Here is a 12,562-nt window from a genome sequence, read left to right as displayed (position 1 = left end):
ACCACGTGCTGTTTTGCTATGCTTGCTCAACATGGGGAACCAGGAATGTCGAAAAAGTTTAAAATGACTCTAGAGTCACATTCGGTGGTGCCAGTTGACAACTAGATCTTTAGACTTCTGCGAGATGGGTCTTCTTACATTTTATTCTACGGCCTTGTTCTTGTTCGGTGTGGTATCTGCACAAGGCTACTCAAGTAACTTATGTGAAGACCTAGCCTTGGTACTCCCAAACAACACCTTCTTCCCCGCAGCCCCAACCTACAACGCATCCATCCAATCCTATCCGTTCCTTCAACTTCGACTGCACCCATCGTGTATCGTCCGCCCGAGCTCCGCAAAGGATGTATCAAATGCCATTATCGTTCTAGGGCAGAGTAACAGCACCAAGTTCGCGATCAAAAGTGGTGGTCATAATGCCAATGCCGGCTTTAATAACATCGATGACGGCGTCACAATCGATATGCAAAGCATGAAGAAGGTCGAAGTAGCGAGAGGAGATCATGTTGTGAGGGTCGGCGCCGGCGCGCTGTGGCAAGACGTGTACGACGAGACTGAAAAGCGTAATTTAACGGCGCTCGGCGGCCGCATCGGGGTCGTAGGAACTGCTGGCTTCTTGACTGGAGGTAAGTATACCCTTCTTCTAACAAACTAGTCAAGACAGACGACTGATGAACGTCTTTCAGGTGGAATATCCTTCTTTAGTCCAGAGCGTGGATGGGCGTGTGACGGCGTCATCAACTTCGAAGTCGTACTCGCAAGCGGGAAGATCATTAACGCAAATGCGACATCGAATTCCGATCTCTTCGCAGCGCTCAAAGGAGGGCAAAACAACTTTGGTGTTGTGACACGCTTTGACTTGAAAGCCTTCTCTGCCGGTCCCATCTATGGTGGAAGAATCGTTTTCGGAGCCAATGCTACCACGCCTCTACTTTCGGCATATACAGAGCTCAAACTAGGAGCATATGATCCGTATGTAGCGGGCTGGGTCACAGTGCGATACAACCACACTGCAGCGACGTTCAATCCAGTCAGCATCATGTGGTACACACGGCCAGCTCAGAAGTTGGGAGCGTTGAGGACTATCACCGAAGTGAAGCCGCAGGTTATGAACGGTATGATAGAAGCGCCTATAAGTGAACATACCAGAAATGCATCTAGACAAGTGGCCGCGATTCCTCAACGGACTATTTGGGCGACAACATCATTTTCGATCTCGCCGACCATTATACATCGCATCCACAACCTTTGGAGAGACCTTGTGCCTGAAATCGCAGCACAGTATGCCTACGCCAAACCAGTGGCAGAGATAACCTTTCAAGCTCTTCCTGCACCACCTCGCAACGGCACATCTCCTAATAGCTTAGGCTTCAGGCCAGACGAGACGCCAGAGAAGGATCTTGTGTTCTTGCAGATAATCTTCACTTTTGAAGATGCTCTCGCTACTGATGGATTCGAAGAGGCTTTGAAGGATTTGGTGAAGCTGGTCGAGGGGCTAACGAAGGAAGAGGGTGTTTTCCATCGGTACAAGTATCTCAACTTTGCGGCATCGTTTCAGGACCCGTTGGCAAGCTACGGCGAGGTTGCGTTGGGAAGGATGAAGAAAGTGGCAAGGAAGTATGATCCGACGGGTGTGTTTCAGACACAGGTGCCCGGAGGGTTCAAGTTGTTCTAATCTTGAATATTGCGTCCTTTATTTGTCCCGATCCATACCGTTACTGCTGGCGACGATGACACGAGTAATGAGAGAGGCTGGAAGAGTTGGCGCGTGCACTTCGCAGCCCCTTTTGTATCTAGCTACGTCATCGTACCGGTGAGCCCCAACCACCACCACCACCATCGCTCTCTCAACAGCCTGTATCCTGGTTTTGTTTAAAGCATTCATCGTTAATGTAAATTCTACGTGATGGATCAATGCGGCCATTCATGAACGTTTTAGAACATACGCGCTGTTAAGGTCGTCCGCAAACCCGCACGCGAAGCAAGCGATTCATGGTACAAGAGCAATCACGCAAAACTGTTGGAATCCAGGGTAGGGAAATAAGGACGGAAATAACTGCACGATAACCATCTCTAATGAAGATTGTAATAGTAGTGGCGCTGGATTCTGATCAACCTTGAAAGCGTCAAATCGTGCGCCTTCCTTTGATGGCACCATGGATATCAGGGACAACACAATTCCTTCTTCCCAAGCGATACTATCTATATGACCACCCATTAGGATTAATCAATATCCGATCTAAGGTTCGTTTACTACAGGAGAAATAGGTGAGGTGAAGGAATAATTCATGGAAGTGCAACGCCCATCACACCCTCGGAGTCACATTCACTGCCTCTGCAATCGCTAGCGAATTCCCCATGACTAGATGGCGGTAACATGGCCACGATAACCATTCGTACTCAATAGAAAGCAGTCAACTTAAGCGACCGTATCAACCCTTAACCCTTGAAGAATACTTACTCTCACAATTATCTAGGCTAGTAACGTGTAAGTATCTCACATCGCAGACAATATTTCAGCAGCCAACTCACTAGTAATACGGCTATACGTTTATACCTGCGACCTCTGATCAATCCGTCGCTACTTCGACACCTGCAACGAGCTCACGACGGCCGACATACACCACCGCTCGACATCCTCTGTCACACTACCACGGCACATACCAATTGTCTCACAATGCATCCTGCGCTCGTTACTGCCATGGTTCTGGGAGCAATCTTAGAGATTTGGCTGGTCTTCGCACTTACATACGCCGCGCTGCAGAGGTACAATGGACGCAACTACCGTGATAGGACCAAGGACGCTTTGCGACTTCGGTTGTAGTCAACAGAGTCAAACGCAGTAGACGCATGCACTTGATGGGGTGAAGCTCTCTGAAGATGACCGAGTGCTACTGGGGTTAAAGTGCAGTCATCGTATTGAGGTACAACGCAGCGTTATCAGACCTCGAGCTGAAAGCGTCGCGATATCGTATTTTTTGTGTACTCTAGAGCTCTAGCTCATTGATCATTTGCTCTCCCATCAATCCTGCAAGCAAGTTCTTTACACTTTCAGTGGCCATCTGCTCCCTCGTTTCGATTGTGGCGCTCCCAATATGCGGGACGAGAACAGCTCTCGGCTGCTTCAGGATGGGATGATCAGCTGTGATGTTCGGTTCGTTCTCAATCACATCCAAACCAGCACCAAATATCTGCTCTTGGTCCAGCGCCTTGACCAGGGCATCAGTGTCAATGATGGGACCTCGCGCGATGTTGACGATGACAGCAAGCTTCTTCATCTTGGCGAAGAAATCTGTGCTTACGAGATGTTTCGTTTCTGGTGTGAGGGCACATCCGACAACGACTACATCGCTCTCTTTTGCGAGTTGGTCGGTGCTGCTCGCTGGCTCAATAGGAATAGTAGCGTTCTGGATCAGGCCGAAGTGGTCTTCCTTTACGGGCTTTCCAGGCTTGGACGTAAGGTAGACAACTCTTTTAATACCGAATGGAAGTAGTCTTTGCAGAGAAGCCTGAGCAATCCGTCCAAATCCCAAGAAACCGATAGTCGATCCACGGATTTGGGGGCCAGTCATAAGCAGAGGATGCCACGGCATCTGAGGCCATTCACCCTTGGCGACTTTTGACATGGACTCTCCACCTCTTCTCTGAGCCATGAGTATGAGCATGATGATGAGGTCCGCTACGGCATCGGTGAGACATGTTGGTGTATAGCCGAGGCGTACATTGCGTTTCTTGAGGGCATTTCGATCAACATGATCAGTACCGACCGAGAATGAAGCGATGGCCTTGAGTTGTGATCCAGCCGTTTCCAAAAGCTCTTCGTCGACTTTATCTGTGAGCATAACTAGGATTCCGCTTGCACCTTTGGCGTTCTCGAGCAGCCAGGAGCGGGGGCATGGCTGCATGCATCTCATCAGCAACGCAGGTCTCTATCGCCAATGGTGAACACGCACCTTCTCAGATTGCCATTGCACAACTTCCAAGTCCTCCTTCTTTGCATCGAGTAATCTTTGCGCTTCGTCAATCAATTGTCGCGTTACAACAACTTTAGTCTTCGCCATGTTGGTGTTGGTGCGTGTAGTTGAGGGTTGTCCGCGATCGGCGTCAGGTGGGAATGGCGGGGTAGAGCTGGACTTCGTCTCAATGACACCGTCACGAGTGTTATGTGAAAGATGCAATGAAACTTGCGATAGCCTTTGCATTGGATCCAGTTAGGTGCCAAATTGTTACCTTCTGGACACGTTCATTTTCATAAGTTTGCTACCGGACCTCTTTGGCCCGAATCATCCGCCAATGAGCGTTGATATGACCAGGGCGAACGATCCACTTGGATGGTTTGTCTCTTTATACCCTTCTTCACTATTATCTACTAGGCGAACGATATTCGTCTGGCTGCCGTTGTGTGTTTCAAAATTCAGAAAGAACGGACGTTTGGACAATCAATACCCTGTCACTATCGCATAGTAGACAGTGACACCCCCGAAGTAGCATGTACAGCCGACGCACACCCCACTTTTACAGTATCACCTGCTCTCCGCCTGCCTCTATCATGATCATGTTTTACTCAGGTCCAAGAATCCTTACGTGTTCTAGAAAGACCCTTCCATCTTTCTATCTTGCAAAGCGTAGAAAGCCATTATCAATTTGAGGACATTATGGAAGAACGAGCACGCATCCCTGTCGCGCTACCCATCACCACACCACTGCCTTCATACTGGCACAATCCCAAGTCACCTCTTGCAAATGTTATCGAGCCTGAGGCTGATAACGGTACGCAAGTCTACGATTATGCCATTATCGGGTCCGGTATCTCTGGCACAGCAATCGCCCACCACATTCTCAAAACTTGGCCTAATGCGCGCGTGGTGATGTTGGAAGCACGTGAGATCTGCTCAGGCGCGACGGGGCGGAATGGTGGACACACCAAAGCGGCAAGCTATCGCAGCTACATGCATCATATCCAAAAACTTGGCAAAGAGGAGGCACTGAAGATTGCGAGATTGGAGTATGCTAACATAGTCGAGACGCATCGCATGGCGGAAGATCTGGGTTTGAACTGCGAAAGTATGTTGTGTAATACAGTGGATCTCATCTACGATAAACACACCTTCGAAGCGGGAAAGTTAGCAATCCAGTTGTTGCAAGCCGATGCAGAAGAGCATGAGAAGGAAGTAGGCAACACTGCATGGTATCAAATTCACAACAATATCAAGGACATCCAGCGCAAGTTCTCCGTTGCAGCAAGGAACAGAAATCCAACAGTATCACCAGAAGAGGAGTTGGCGGGCGCTTTCGAATATATAGCCGGCCGAATACATGCATACCGTTTCGCAACAGGATTACTATCAGAGTGCGTCAAGAAAGGATTGCAATTATGCACAAATACGCCAGTCGACGATATCCGCCCGTCGGCAAAACCGAACAACGATACTGGTACTAATTGGGACGTTTTCAGCCAACACAACACTATCATAGCGAGAAACGTCATCATTGCAACCAATGGTTACACAGCGCAGATTATGAAAGAGCTTCAAGGCGCCATCGTACCGATGCGCGGACAGATCACCGCCCAGCGACCAGGAACCTCGACGAAGCTACCGACTCCATTGCCGACAACCTACTCGTTCATCTATCGCGACGGCTATGAGTACATGATTCCTCGGCCATTACCAGACGGAGGGCAGCACATCGTTATTGGCGGTGGTCTGGGTCGCCTCCCTGCAGCTGGCCCCAGTGAGTATGGAACAGTTGACGATAGTGCTTTGAACCCAGATATTTCCAAATACCTCTATGAGAGCTTGACTGGGTATTTTGGCGCCGAGAACTGGGGTGAAGCATCTGGAGAAGAGGCAGCGCGCCGTGTGGTACAGGAGTGGACAGGTATAATGGGTGCGACGGCAGATGGACGACCCTTCGTGGGAGAGGTACCGGACAAGAAGGGTATGTGGATATCTGCGGGCTTTAATGGTCATGGGATGGTGCTATGTTTGAAGTCTGCGGAGGCGTTGGTGGAGATGATGGGAGGTGGAGATACCAAAGGAAAGCCAGAGTGGTTCCCTGAAAGCTTTTTGATCACAAAAGATCGGCTAGAGAAGTGTAGGTTCCAAGGTCGTACCGACATGCAAGTACCTGAATAGAGAATATCTGATTGATCGCCAAATACATACAGTTGAAAAGGGTTACTGTTCTAGACATGGCAGCGATGATTATGATTTTCGGGTCTCAACTCGAACAGCTGTAGTGTAGGACCGTGTATTCATGCGGTCGAGACATTAGGGATACCTGCAAGGAAACGCATATCAGACGCCTGGTTAGATTCCGGAGTAGTGGATGCAAGAAGGCTGCGCCAAGAGCCGTTGTATTCACATGAGTGCATCGCCGTATCATCGATTGCGAATACCGTGACGAAAGCCTTCTTCGTGGTCCAATGAACACAGTAGTGAGTTTGTCGTGGCAGAGCTGGGATGGGGTGAATGCTAGAGAGGAGGGGGGTCGTGGGCGACTTGGTTGATGGAGCCCCACTTGGCGCGAAACGTCATCAGTGGCGGCGGAACATTCCAAGCCACGAGCACTGCGCGGCATTCACGAGTCCAGAGCTTCAGCAATCGCGACTGGGCTTCTACAAACACCAACAACCTCGACATAGACCTACTACACCGAACAATACAAGCAAAATGTCTGAGAAGACTAGCACTGAAAAGGTACGTAGAAAAAGGTTCCAGGAGGAAGCTCCCCACTAATAGCTGCAGCCTCCAGAGAGCCCAACGACGGCGCGTGAGCTCGACTTCGACGATGACAATGACACTTCGGCTATCTCGACCCAAGATCGTGCCAAATCACCGTCCCCAGCCTCAAAATCGCCCAAGCCCGGTGTGCGCTTCAATGAAGAGGCCACCGAGATTCCTCCCCAGAAGCCCCCGCGACCAGTCGACCCCCAAGTGCAGGCGCAGAACACGCTGATTGAAGCATTCCCCGACGTCGACCCCAATATTGTCAAGGCCGTTCTAGTTGCCAGCGGAGGCAAGGTCGAGCCTGCCTTCAACGCGCTATTGAGTACGTGACTGCCTATTTGTAGCATGTGGATGAGGGGTATAGCTAACCAGCGCAGGCATGTCGGATCCCAACTTCAAGGCCGAGGAAGCTCCCCCACCGCAACCACCGCGACCGCAGCCCCGTAGTCAGCTCGAGCAGGACGAGATATACGCGCGGCAACTGGCTCAGCACTATCAGAGTCAAGGCGGTCCCGAGGGCCAGGGCGGCTATGCATCGCGTGGCCAAGGGCAGCGACAACGGCCTGGCGAACCCGACCGTGAACACAGCTTCTTCGATGGTATGGTCAGGTGACATCGATATTCATGTAATCGCTAATGCTGACGCAGACGACCTGCCCGAGATTCGCAAGAACATCGAACAAGGATTCAAGGAGACGCAGAAGACCGTCACAAATTGGATCAGCAATTTCACCAAGAAGCTTGACGGCGGTGAGATGGAGGAATACGACAGATACGGCAACGTACAATACACAGGACGACAACCACCACCACAGCAGAGGCAGAACTTTGGCCCATCGCAGTCAGAACAGATGTATGGCATCCGCAAGTCGGCTGAACAGCGACGGTCGGCAGACCACAACCGCTACGACGCCGACAACCGAGTCATTGGCGACGATTTTGCAAAGCTCGCGCTGAGAGACAATGAGGGTATGCTACACACACGATGCATGTGAAAACGCCGCTAACAAGTTGCAGGACGTGGCCAGCGATCGTCAAGTCGCCCGCATGCAAACCCTGACCTCTTCAAGCCTACACCGGTATCCCCGCCCCAGAGTGGCCCCGTTGATGAAGTCGATGCCCTTTACCGCAACCCATCACCAAACAACCAGGGCAGCCAGAGTAAATCGAGCGGCAAGAAATGGCAGCCTCTCACCTCCGTCGCGCCCAACCCAGAGCCCGATGACCACGACCCCTTTTCTCTTGGCGACAGCGATGACGAGGAGAAGGACCTGAAGAAACAGGACACAAACCCCGACGATACCGAGAGGCTGAAGAACGCTGCACAAAATAGCGAAGGCCCAACAACTGGCAAGCTCAAGCCGGCGGAGCGAAGTGGAAGCGTCAGTCAGAAGGACGCCACCATGGAGGCGTTACTGAAGGAAGCCAAATAAGGAGCTACCTTCGATTGCTTGATGGGGGATATGATGCGGCAATACCAAGTGGATCTGGAACTCCAGCACACCTCTCGTCTGCTGCGTACTAGTAGGTAGGATGAGTCTTAGCTTTACTTGATCTATCGGAAACACCACTTCATGGTTGCAGTTTCGTCCCATCTTGTCTCTTTTCGTTGATCTTCTTTGATTTTGCAGGATGTAACACGTTTAGCGCTTTCCAAACCAACAACAGTTTCCCAGCAGCATATCCAACATCAGGAGATCAGATGAGGTGAAAGGCCGATTTACGGATTGGACCGAGTGAAACCGGTGGCGGACCGAGGTGCATCTGCCTTGAACAGCTTTCCTTGCTGCATATCTGGGCGGGCGGCGAAGAGCATCTTCGGAACAAGGGCTCAATGATACATTGACCCACGTGCGCATCCGGCTGAGGTGAGCTGTGATGTTAGGCCAGGTATATGTGTTCAGAGTTCAGATACACCGCCTCTTGACTTGCTACTGTGAAAGCTGGACAAGGTTCGGGCGTATTGCCATTTCTCGTCTGGTACGTCACGCTTCCGCAGCATTTGACCTCTACTGCCTTTTACAGGTTGGGGTGATTGTATTAATATGTCGTTCCGATGGCATTTGGGTGTGCCAGGCAAGCTTGTCTCAGCCCTATCGCTGAACATCTTATGGTCATCACGACCTGAGTCCTACCACTCCGGTCTCGTCTACCGTTATCTGCTCTTCCAACCTTCAGAAACTCCAATACGACCATGTGATGGGATTGGAACGTGTTCGTATCGATTTCAAACCAGCGGGGTCCGAAACACTGCCACCGACGGCTTACCTCGGGCACACCATAGCCCAACGATAAGTCAATAGGCTCCAAGGTCACAGTGTACACCCTGGGTTATTTACTGCTCAAGAATTCATCTAGCTACATGGATCTCGCAATGTGGATGTATTGGATAAGAGGCTGTGAGGCTGGATCGGGACCCCTTGTCAGCTGAAAGGTACGTCAGATCTGACCACCAACTGCTCGCTGCAGGGCATTCCAGCCTCTCAGTAACGCGCCGATCAGCAATCTTACTCGTCACATGTAGTTCGCACGAAGTACGATCCTCCCGCGAATGGATCCTTACGGGAGGGCTTTTTTAAGTCTTGGCAGTATCTCCACTCCACGGCAATGGTCCTCCACACCGCTATGAAACGGGTGCGGCTTACATGTTGCCTTCCTATCTGCCTCGATATGGCGAACTTCACGTCGTGATGAACGTTCACCTGATGGTAAGCCGGGTTATTCTAGGAGAAAAACACATGCTGGGGGTATGGACAAGTGTTGACAGCGCTGAGGAAGCCTGGAATTGTTGGGTATAAAGTATCGGGTTCTTGCTCTTGTCATCCCAACTACAACCTCACCACTCATCAAATACTTGCACAGGAATACAGTCACCATGGCAGCTTTCACTCCTATTCCGCTTCCTCAGATTGAGGAACCGGCCGAGTACAACTCCAACTACATCCTCTACTGGCATCATATCGGCTTAGAACTTAATCGTGTCACACACACCGTAGGAGGTCCTCAGACTGGTCCACCTATCTCTGCCAGAGCTCTAGGCATGCTTCAATTGGCTGTACACGATGCCTACTTCGCCATCAAGCCCTCTACTAGCTTCTCAACCTTTTTGACATCCGGTGCCGACAACGTTGCATACGCTCTCCCAGACCTGAACGGCGCGGACGATGCTCGCCAGGCAGTGGCTGGTGCATCTATCACTATGCTGTCTATGCTCTACATGAAGCCTCCCACCAATCCCAACCCCAACCCTGGCGCCGGCATTTCCGACAACGCCTATGCACAGCTTCAGTATGTCATTGATCAATCAGCAATTGACGCACCCGGTGGTGTCGACGCCGCGTCCAACAGCTTCAACTTCGGTAAGGCAGTAGCCACTGTCTTCTTCAACCTCCTCTTCCACGCGCCAGGTGCCTCGCAAGCTGGCTACCACCCCACGCCTGGTCCTTATAAGTTCGACGATGAGCCCACTCACCCTGTCGTCCTCGTCCCCGTCGACGCCAACAACCCTGATGGTCCCAAGAAGCCCTTCCGTCAATACCACGGCCCCTTCTATGGCAAAACAGCTAAGCGTTTTGCTACACAGACTGAGCATATGATCGCTGACCCACCAGCCATCCGTTCTGCCGCTAGTGAGCAGGCCGAATACGACGATGCCGTTCGTCAAATTATTGCCATGGGTGGAGCTACCGCTCTCAACTCCACCAAGCGTTCTCCTCACCAGACAACTCAAGGCATGTTCTGGGCCTATGATGGCTCGAACTTGGTCGGCACGCCACCTAGGTTTTACAATCAAATCGTCCGCCGCATCGCAGTGACATACAAGAAGGAAGAGGGCTTGGCGAACAGTGAAATCAACAACGCCGATTTCGTCCGTCTCCTCGCCCTCGTCAACGTGGCTTGTGCAGACGCAGGAATCTTCTCCTGGAAAGAGAAGTGGGAATTCGAATTCTGGCGCCCACTGTCTGGTGTCCGCGATGACAACTTCCGCGACCCCGATCGCCCAGACCGAGGCGACCCCTTCTGGCTCACACTCGGCGCTCCAGCCACAAACACAAACGACATCCCGTTCAAACCCCCCTTCCCCGCTTACCCTTCCGGCCACGCCACATTCGGCGGAGCCGTCTTCCAAATGGTCCGCCGCTACTACAACGGGCGAGTTGGAAACTGGAAGGATGATGAAGTAGACAACATCGCCATCGACATGATGGTATCCGAGGAACTAAACGGACTGAGCCGCGACCTCCGCCAACCCTACGACCCCAAAGCGCCCATCACTGACCAGCCCGGTATTGTGCGCACACGCGTCCCCCGTCACTTTTCCTCCGTCTGGGAAATGATGTTTGAAAACGCCATCTCGCGTATCTTCCTCGGTGTACACTGGCGCTTCGACGCTGCCTCCGCCAAGGATATTTTGATCCCTACGACGACCAAGGATGTTTACGCTGTAGACAACAATGGCGCGTCTCTGTTTCAGAACGTCGAGGATATTCGTTATACGACTATGGGTACGAGGGAAGGCCATGATGGTTTGTTGCCAATTGGTGGTGTGCCGCTTGGTATTGGGATTGCGAATGAGATCTTTGAGAATGGACTCAAGCCTACGCCGCCAGAGAAGCAGCCGATTCCGCAGCCCCCGGTTAATCAGGGGCCACCACGGAAGGAGGAGTGGGTCGAAGCGGGAGACAAGGAGCAGGTGCCTATGATGGACGTTGCGCCTTAGAAGGGTGGAAGTGAGTGCTGAGAAGTCGGGCGTATTCTCTTTGGTTTGCTAGACGAGTTCGGGGCAGTTGGTAAATCGAGCTTTCCTATTTGGCATATTAATTTATAGAATTCAATTTACTGCAATGTGTCGACATAGTCTTTGAATTTGGGAAGTAGCATGATTCTTTTGACTTGTACGTGACACAGGTACGTTTAGAGGACACAATGTATGTTGAGCACGACTTGAGAAAGGAAATTGGTTGTACAAGAGCGACGCACAAGTTGCTGGACATTCACACAATCGTGAAGTATTGTAGTTTCGCACCGTCTTTGAAGGCCTCGCCATCCATCATGTCCTGGATGTACGCAGTACCGATAAATGTATAGTTGCCAGTTTGTAACGGGCGAAGAACGTATAAAACAGGCCCGCCACCCAATGCGACTATGACATCGCCTGGCTCACAATTCTGATGGGCGAAGCCAAAATACTCATTGTCTAGCAACACGAAACAACGATTTGCTAAGGCGAACCTTAGGAAAACGTAAATCTCATTACTGGCCATCGTCTCTCCGGACTCTGACGTATTCTGAAGACTTTCTGGTAGAAATAGGGTTTCCCATGCTTCAAATGGCGCTGGATCTGTGATGTCGTATACACGGACGAAGGCATTTGTTGAGAAGTTATAAGTGCGGCCTCCTATGATCGACAAACGGCAAGCGTCTAGGACAGATCTGCTTGTTTTTGCGTAGATATGCGTGCCGTTTTCCCTAGCTCCGGAAATTTCGTATGCGACATTCAACCTTTTCTTTGTAAAGTCGGGGTTGCAGAGTTGAGGGTCATCGTCAGAAAGCTCGGTACGTTGCGATATGGTGCTTATGATGGTTCCACGGGCGATCATACTATCGTCTGGATTAAACCCCACGCTCGATTTCTGTGCACCACAAGCTTTATAGTCGTTCTCGAACATAGTAACGCTTGCTTGCAATGGGCTATGACATGCATCCCAGTCGGGTATCCATGACGGCAGTTTAGAGCTCGAGTGCGCATAACAATAACTCAGGAAATATAGCTCTTCGCCGTGAAGAAAGGCAACAAGAGCAATACGCCTATACAGTTCCCTTACGGAGATCGA

The 12,562-nt window shown here is 51.0% G+C and overlaps 6 protein-coding genes across 6 annotated transcripts; 4 read left to right on the top strand and 2 right to left on the bottom strand.

Annotated features, from left to right (window-relative positions):
* Nucleotides 1-124: 124 nt before the first annotated feature.
* On the top strand, nucleotides 125-1,672 carry ALTATR162_LOCUS6159 (uncharacterized protein; the record flags this gene model as incomplete). The annotated part of the gene is made up of 2 exons (XM_043313780.1): nucleotides 125-623; nucleotides 684-1,672. 2 exons carry the CDS (start codon nucleotides 125-127, stop codon nucleotides 1,670-1,672), a joined length of 1,488 nt encoding a protein of 495 aa, XP_043169715.1.
* A 1,312-nt stretch (nucleotides 1,673-2,984) lies between these two features.
* On the bottom strand, nucleotides 2,985-4,058 carry ALTATR162_LOCUS6158 (uncharacterized protein; the record flags this gene model as incomplete). Its single annotated transcript, XM_043313779.1, has 2 exons — nucleotides 2,985-3,896; nucleotides 3,951-4,058. 2 exons carry the CDS (start codon nucleotides 4,056-4,058, stop codon nucleotides 2,985-2,987), a joined length of 1,020 nt encoding a protein of 339 aa, XP_043169714.1.
* A 594-nt stretch (nucleotides 4,059-4,652) lies between these two features.
* ALTATR162_LOCUS6157 (uncharacterized protein) lies at nucleotides 4,653-6,134 on the top strand (the record flags this gene model as incomplete). Its single annotated transcript, XM_043313778.1, has 1 exon — nucleotides 4,653-6,134. One exon carries the CDS (start codon nucleotides 4,653-4,655, stop codon nucleotides 6,132-6,134), a length of 1,482 nt encoding a protein of 493 aa, XP_043169713.1.
* A 537-nt stretch (nucleotides 6,135-6,671) lies between these two features.
* On the top strand, nucleotides 6,672-8,161 carry ALTATR162_LOCUS6156 (uncharacterized protein; the record flags this gene model as incomplete). The annotated part of the gene is made up of 5 exons (XM_043313777.1): nucleotides 6,672-6,698; nucleotides 6,747-7,050; nucleotides 7,106-7,327; nucleotides 7,377-7,697; nucleotides 7,746-8,161. 5 exons carry the CDS (start codon nucleotides 6,672-6,674, stop codon nucleotides 8,159-8,161), a joined length of 1,290 nt encoding a protein of 429 aa, XP_043169712.1.
* A 1,442-nt stretch (nucleotides 8,162-9,603) lies between these two features.
* Nucleotides 9,604-11,448, top strand: ALTATR162_LOCUS6155 (uncharacterized protein; the record flags this gene model as incomplete). Its single annotated transcript, XM_043313776.1, has 1 exon — nucleotides 9,604-11,448. One exon carries the CDS (start codon nucleotides 9,604-9,606, stop codon nucleotides 11,446-11,448), a length of 1,845 nt encoding a protein of 614 aa, XP_043169711.1.
* Nucleotides 11,449-11,722: 274 nt separating this feature from the next.
* On the bottom strand, nucleotides 11,723-12,397 carry ALTATR162_LOCUS6154 (uncharacterized protein; the record flags this gene model as incomplete). Its single annotated transcript, XM_043313775.1, has 1 exon — nucleotides 11,723-12,397. One exon carries the CDS (start codon nucleotides 12,395-12,397, stop codon nucleotides 11,723-11,725), a length of 675 nt encoding a protein of 224 aa, XP_043169710.1.
* Nucleotides 12,398-12,562: the final 165 nt, after the last annotated feature.

The sequence above is a fragment of the Alternaria atra genome (assembly GCF_907166805.1).
Source record: "Alternaria atra isolate CS162 genome assembly, contig: 25, whole genome shotgun sequence".
NCBI classification, from domain to species: domain Eukaryota; kingdom Fungi; phylum Ascomycota; class Dothideomycetes; order Pleosporales; family Pleosporaceae; genus Alternaria; species Alternaria atra.
This window is presented reverse-complemented; position numbering and strand designations above follow the sequence as displayed.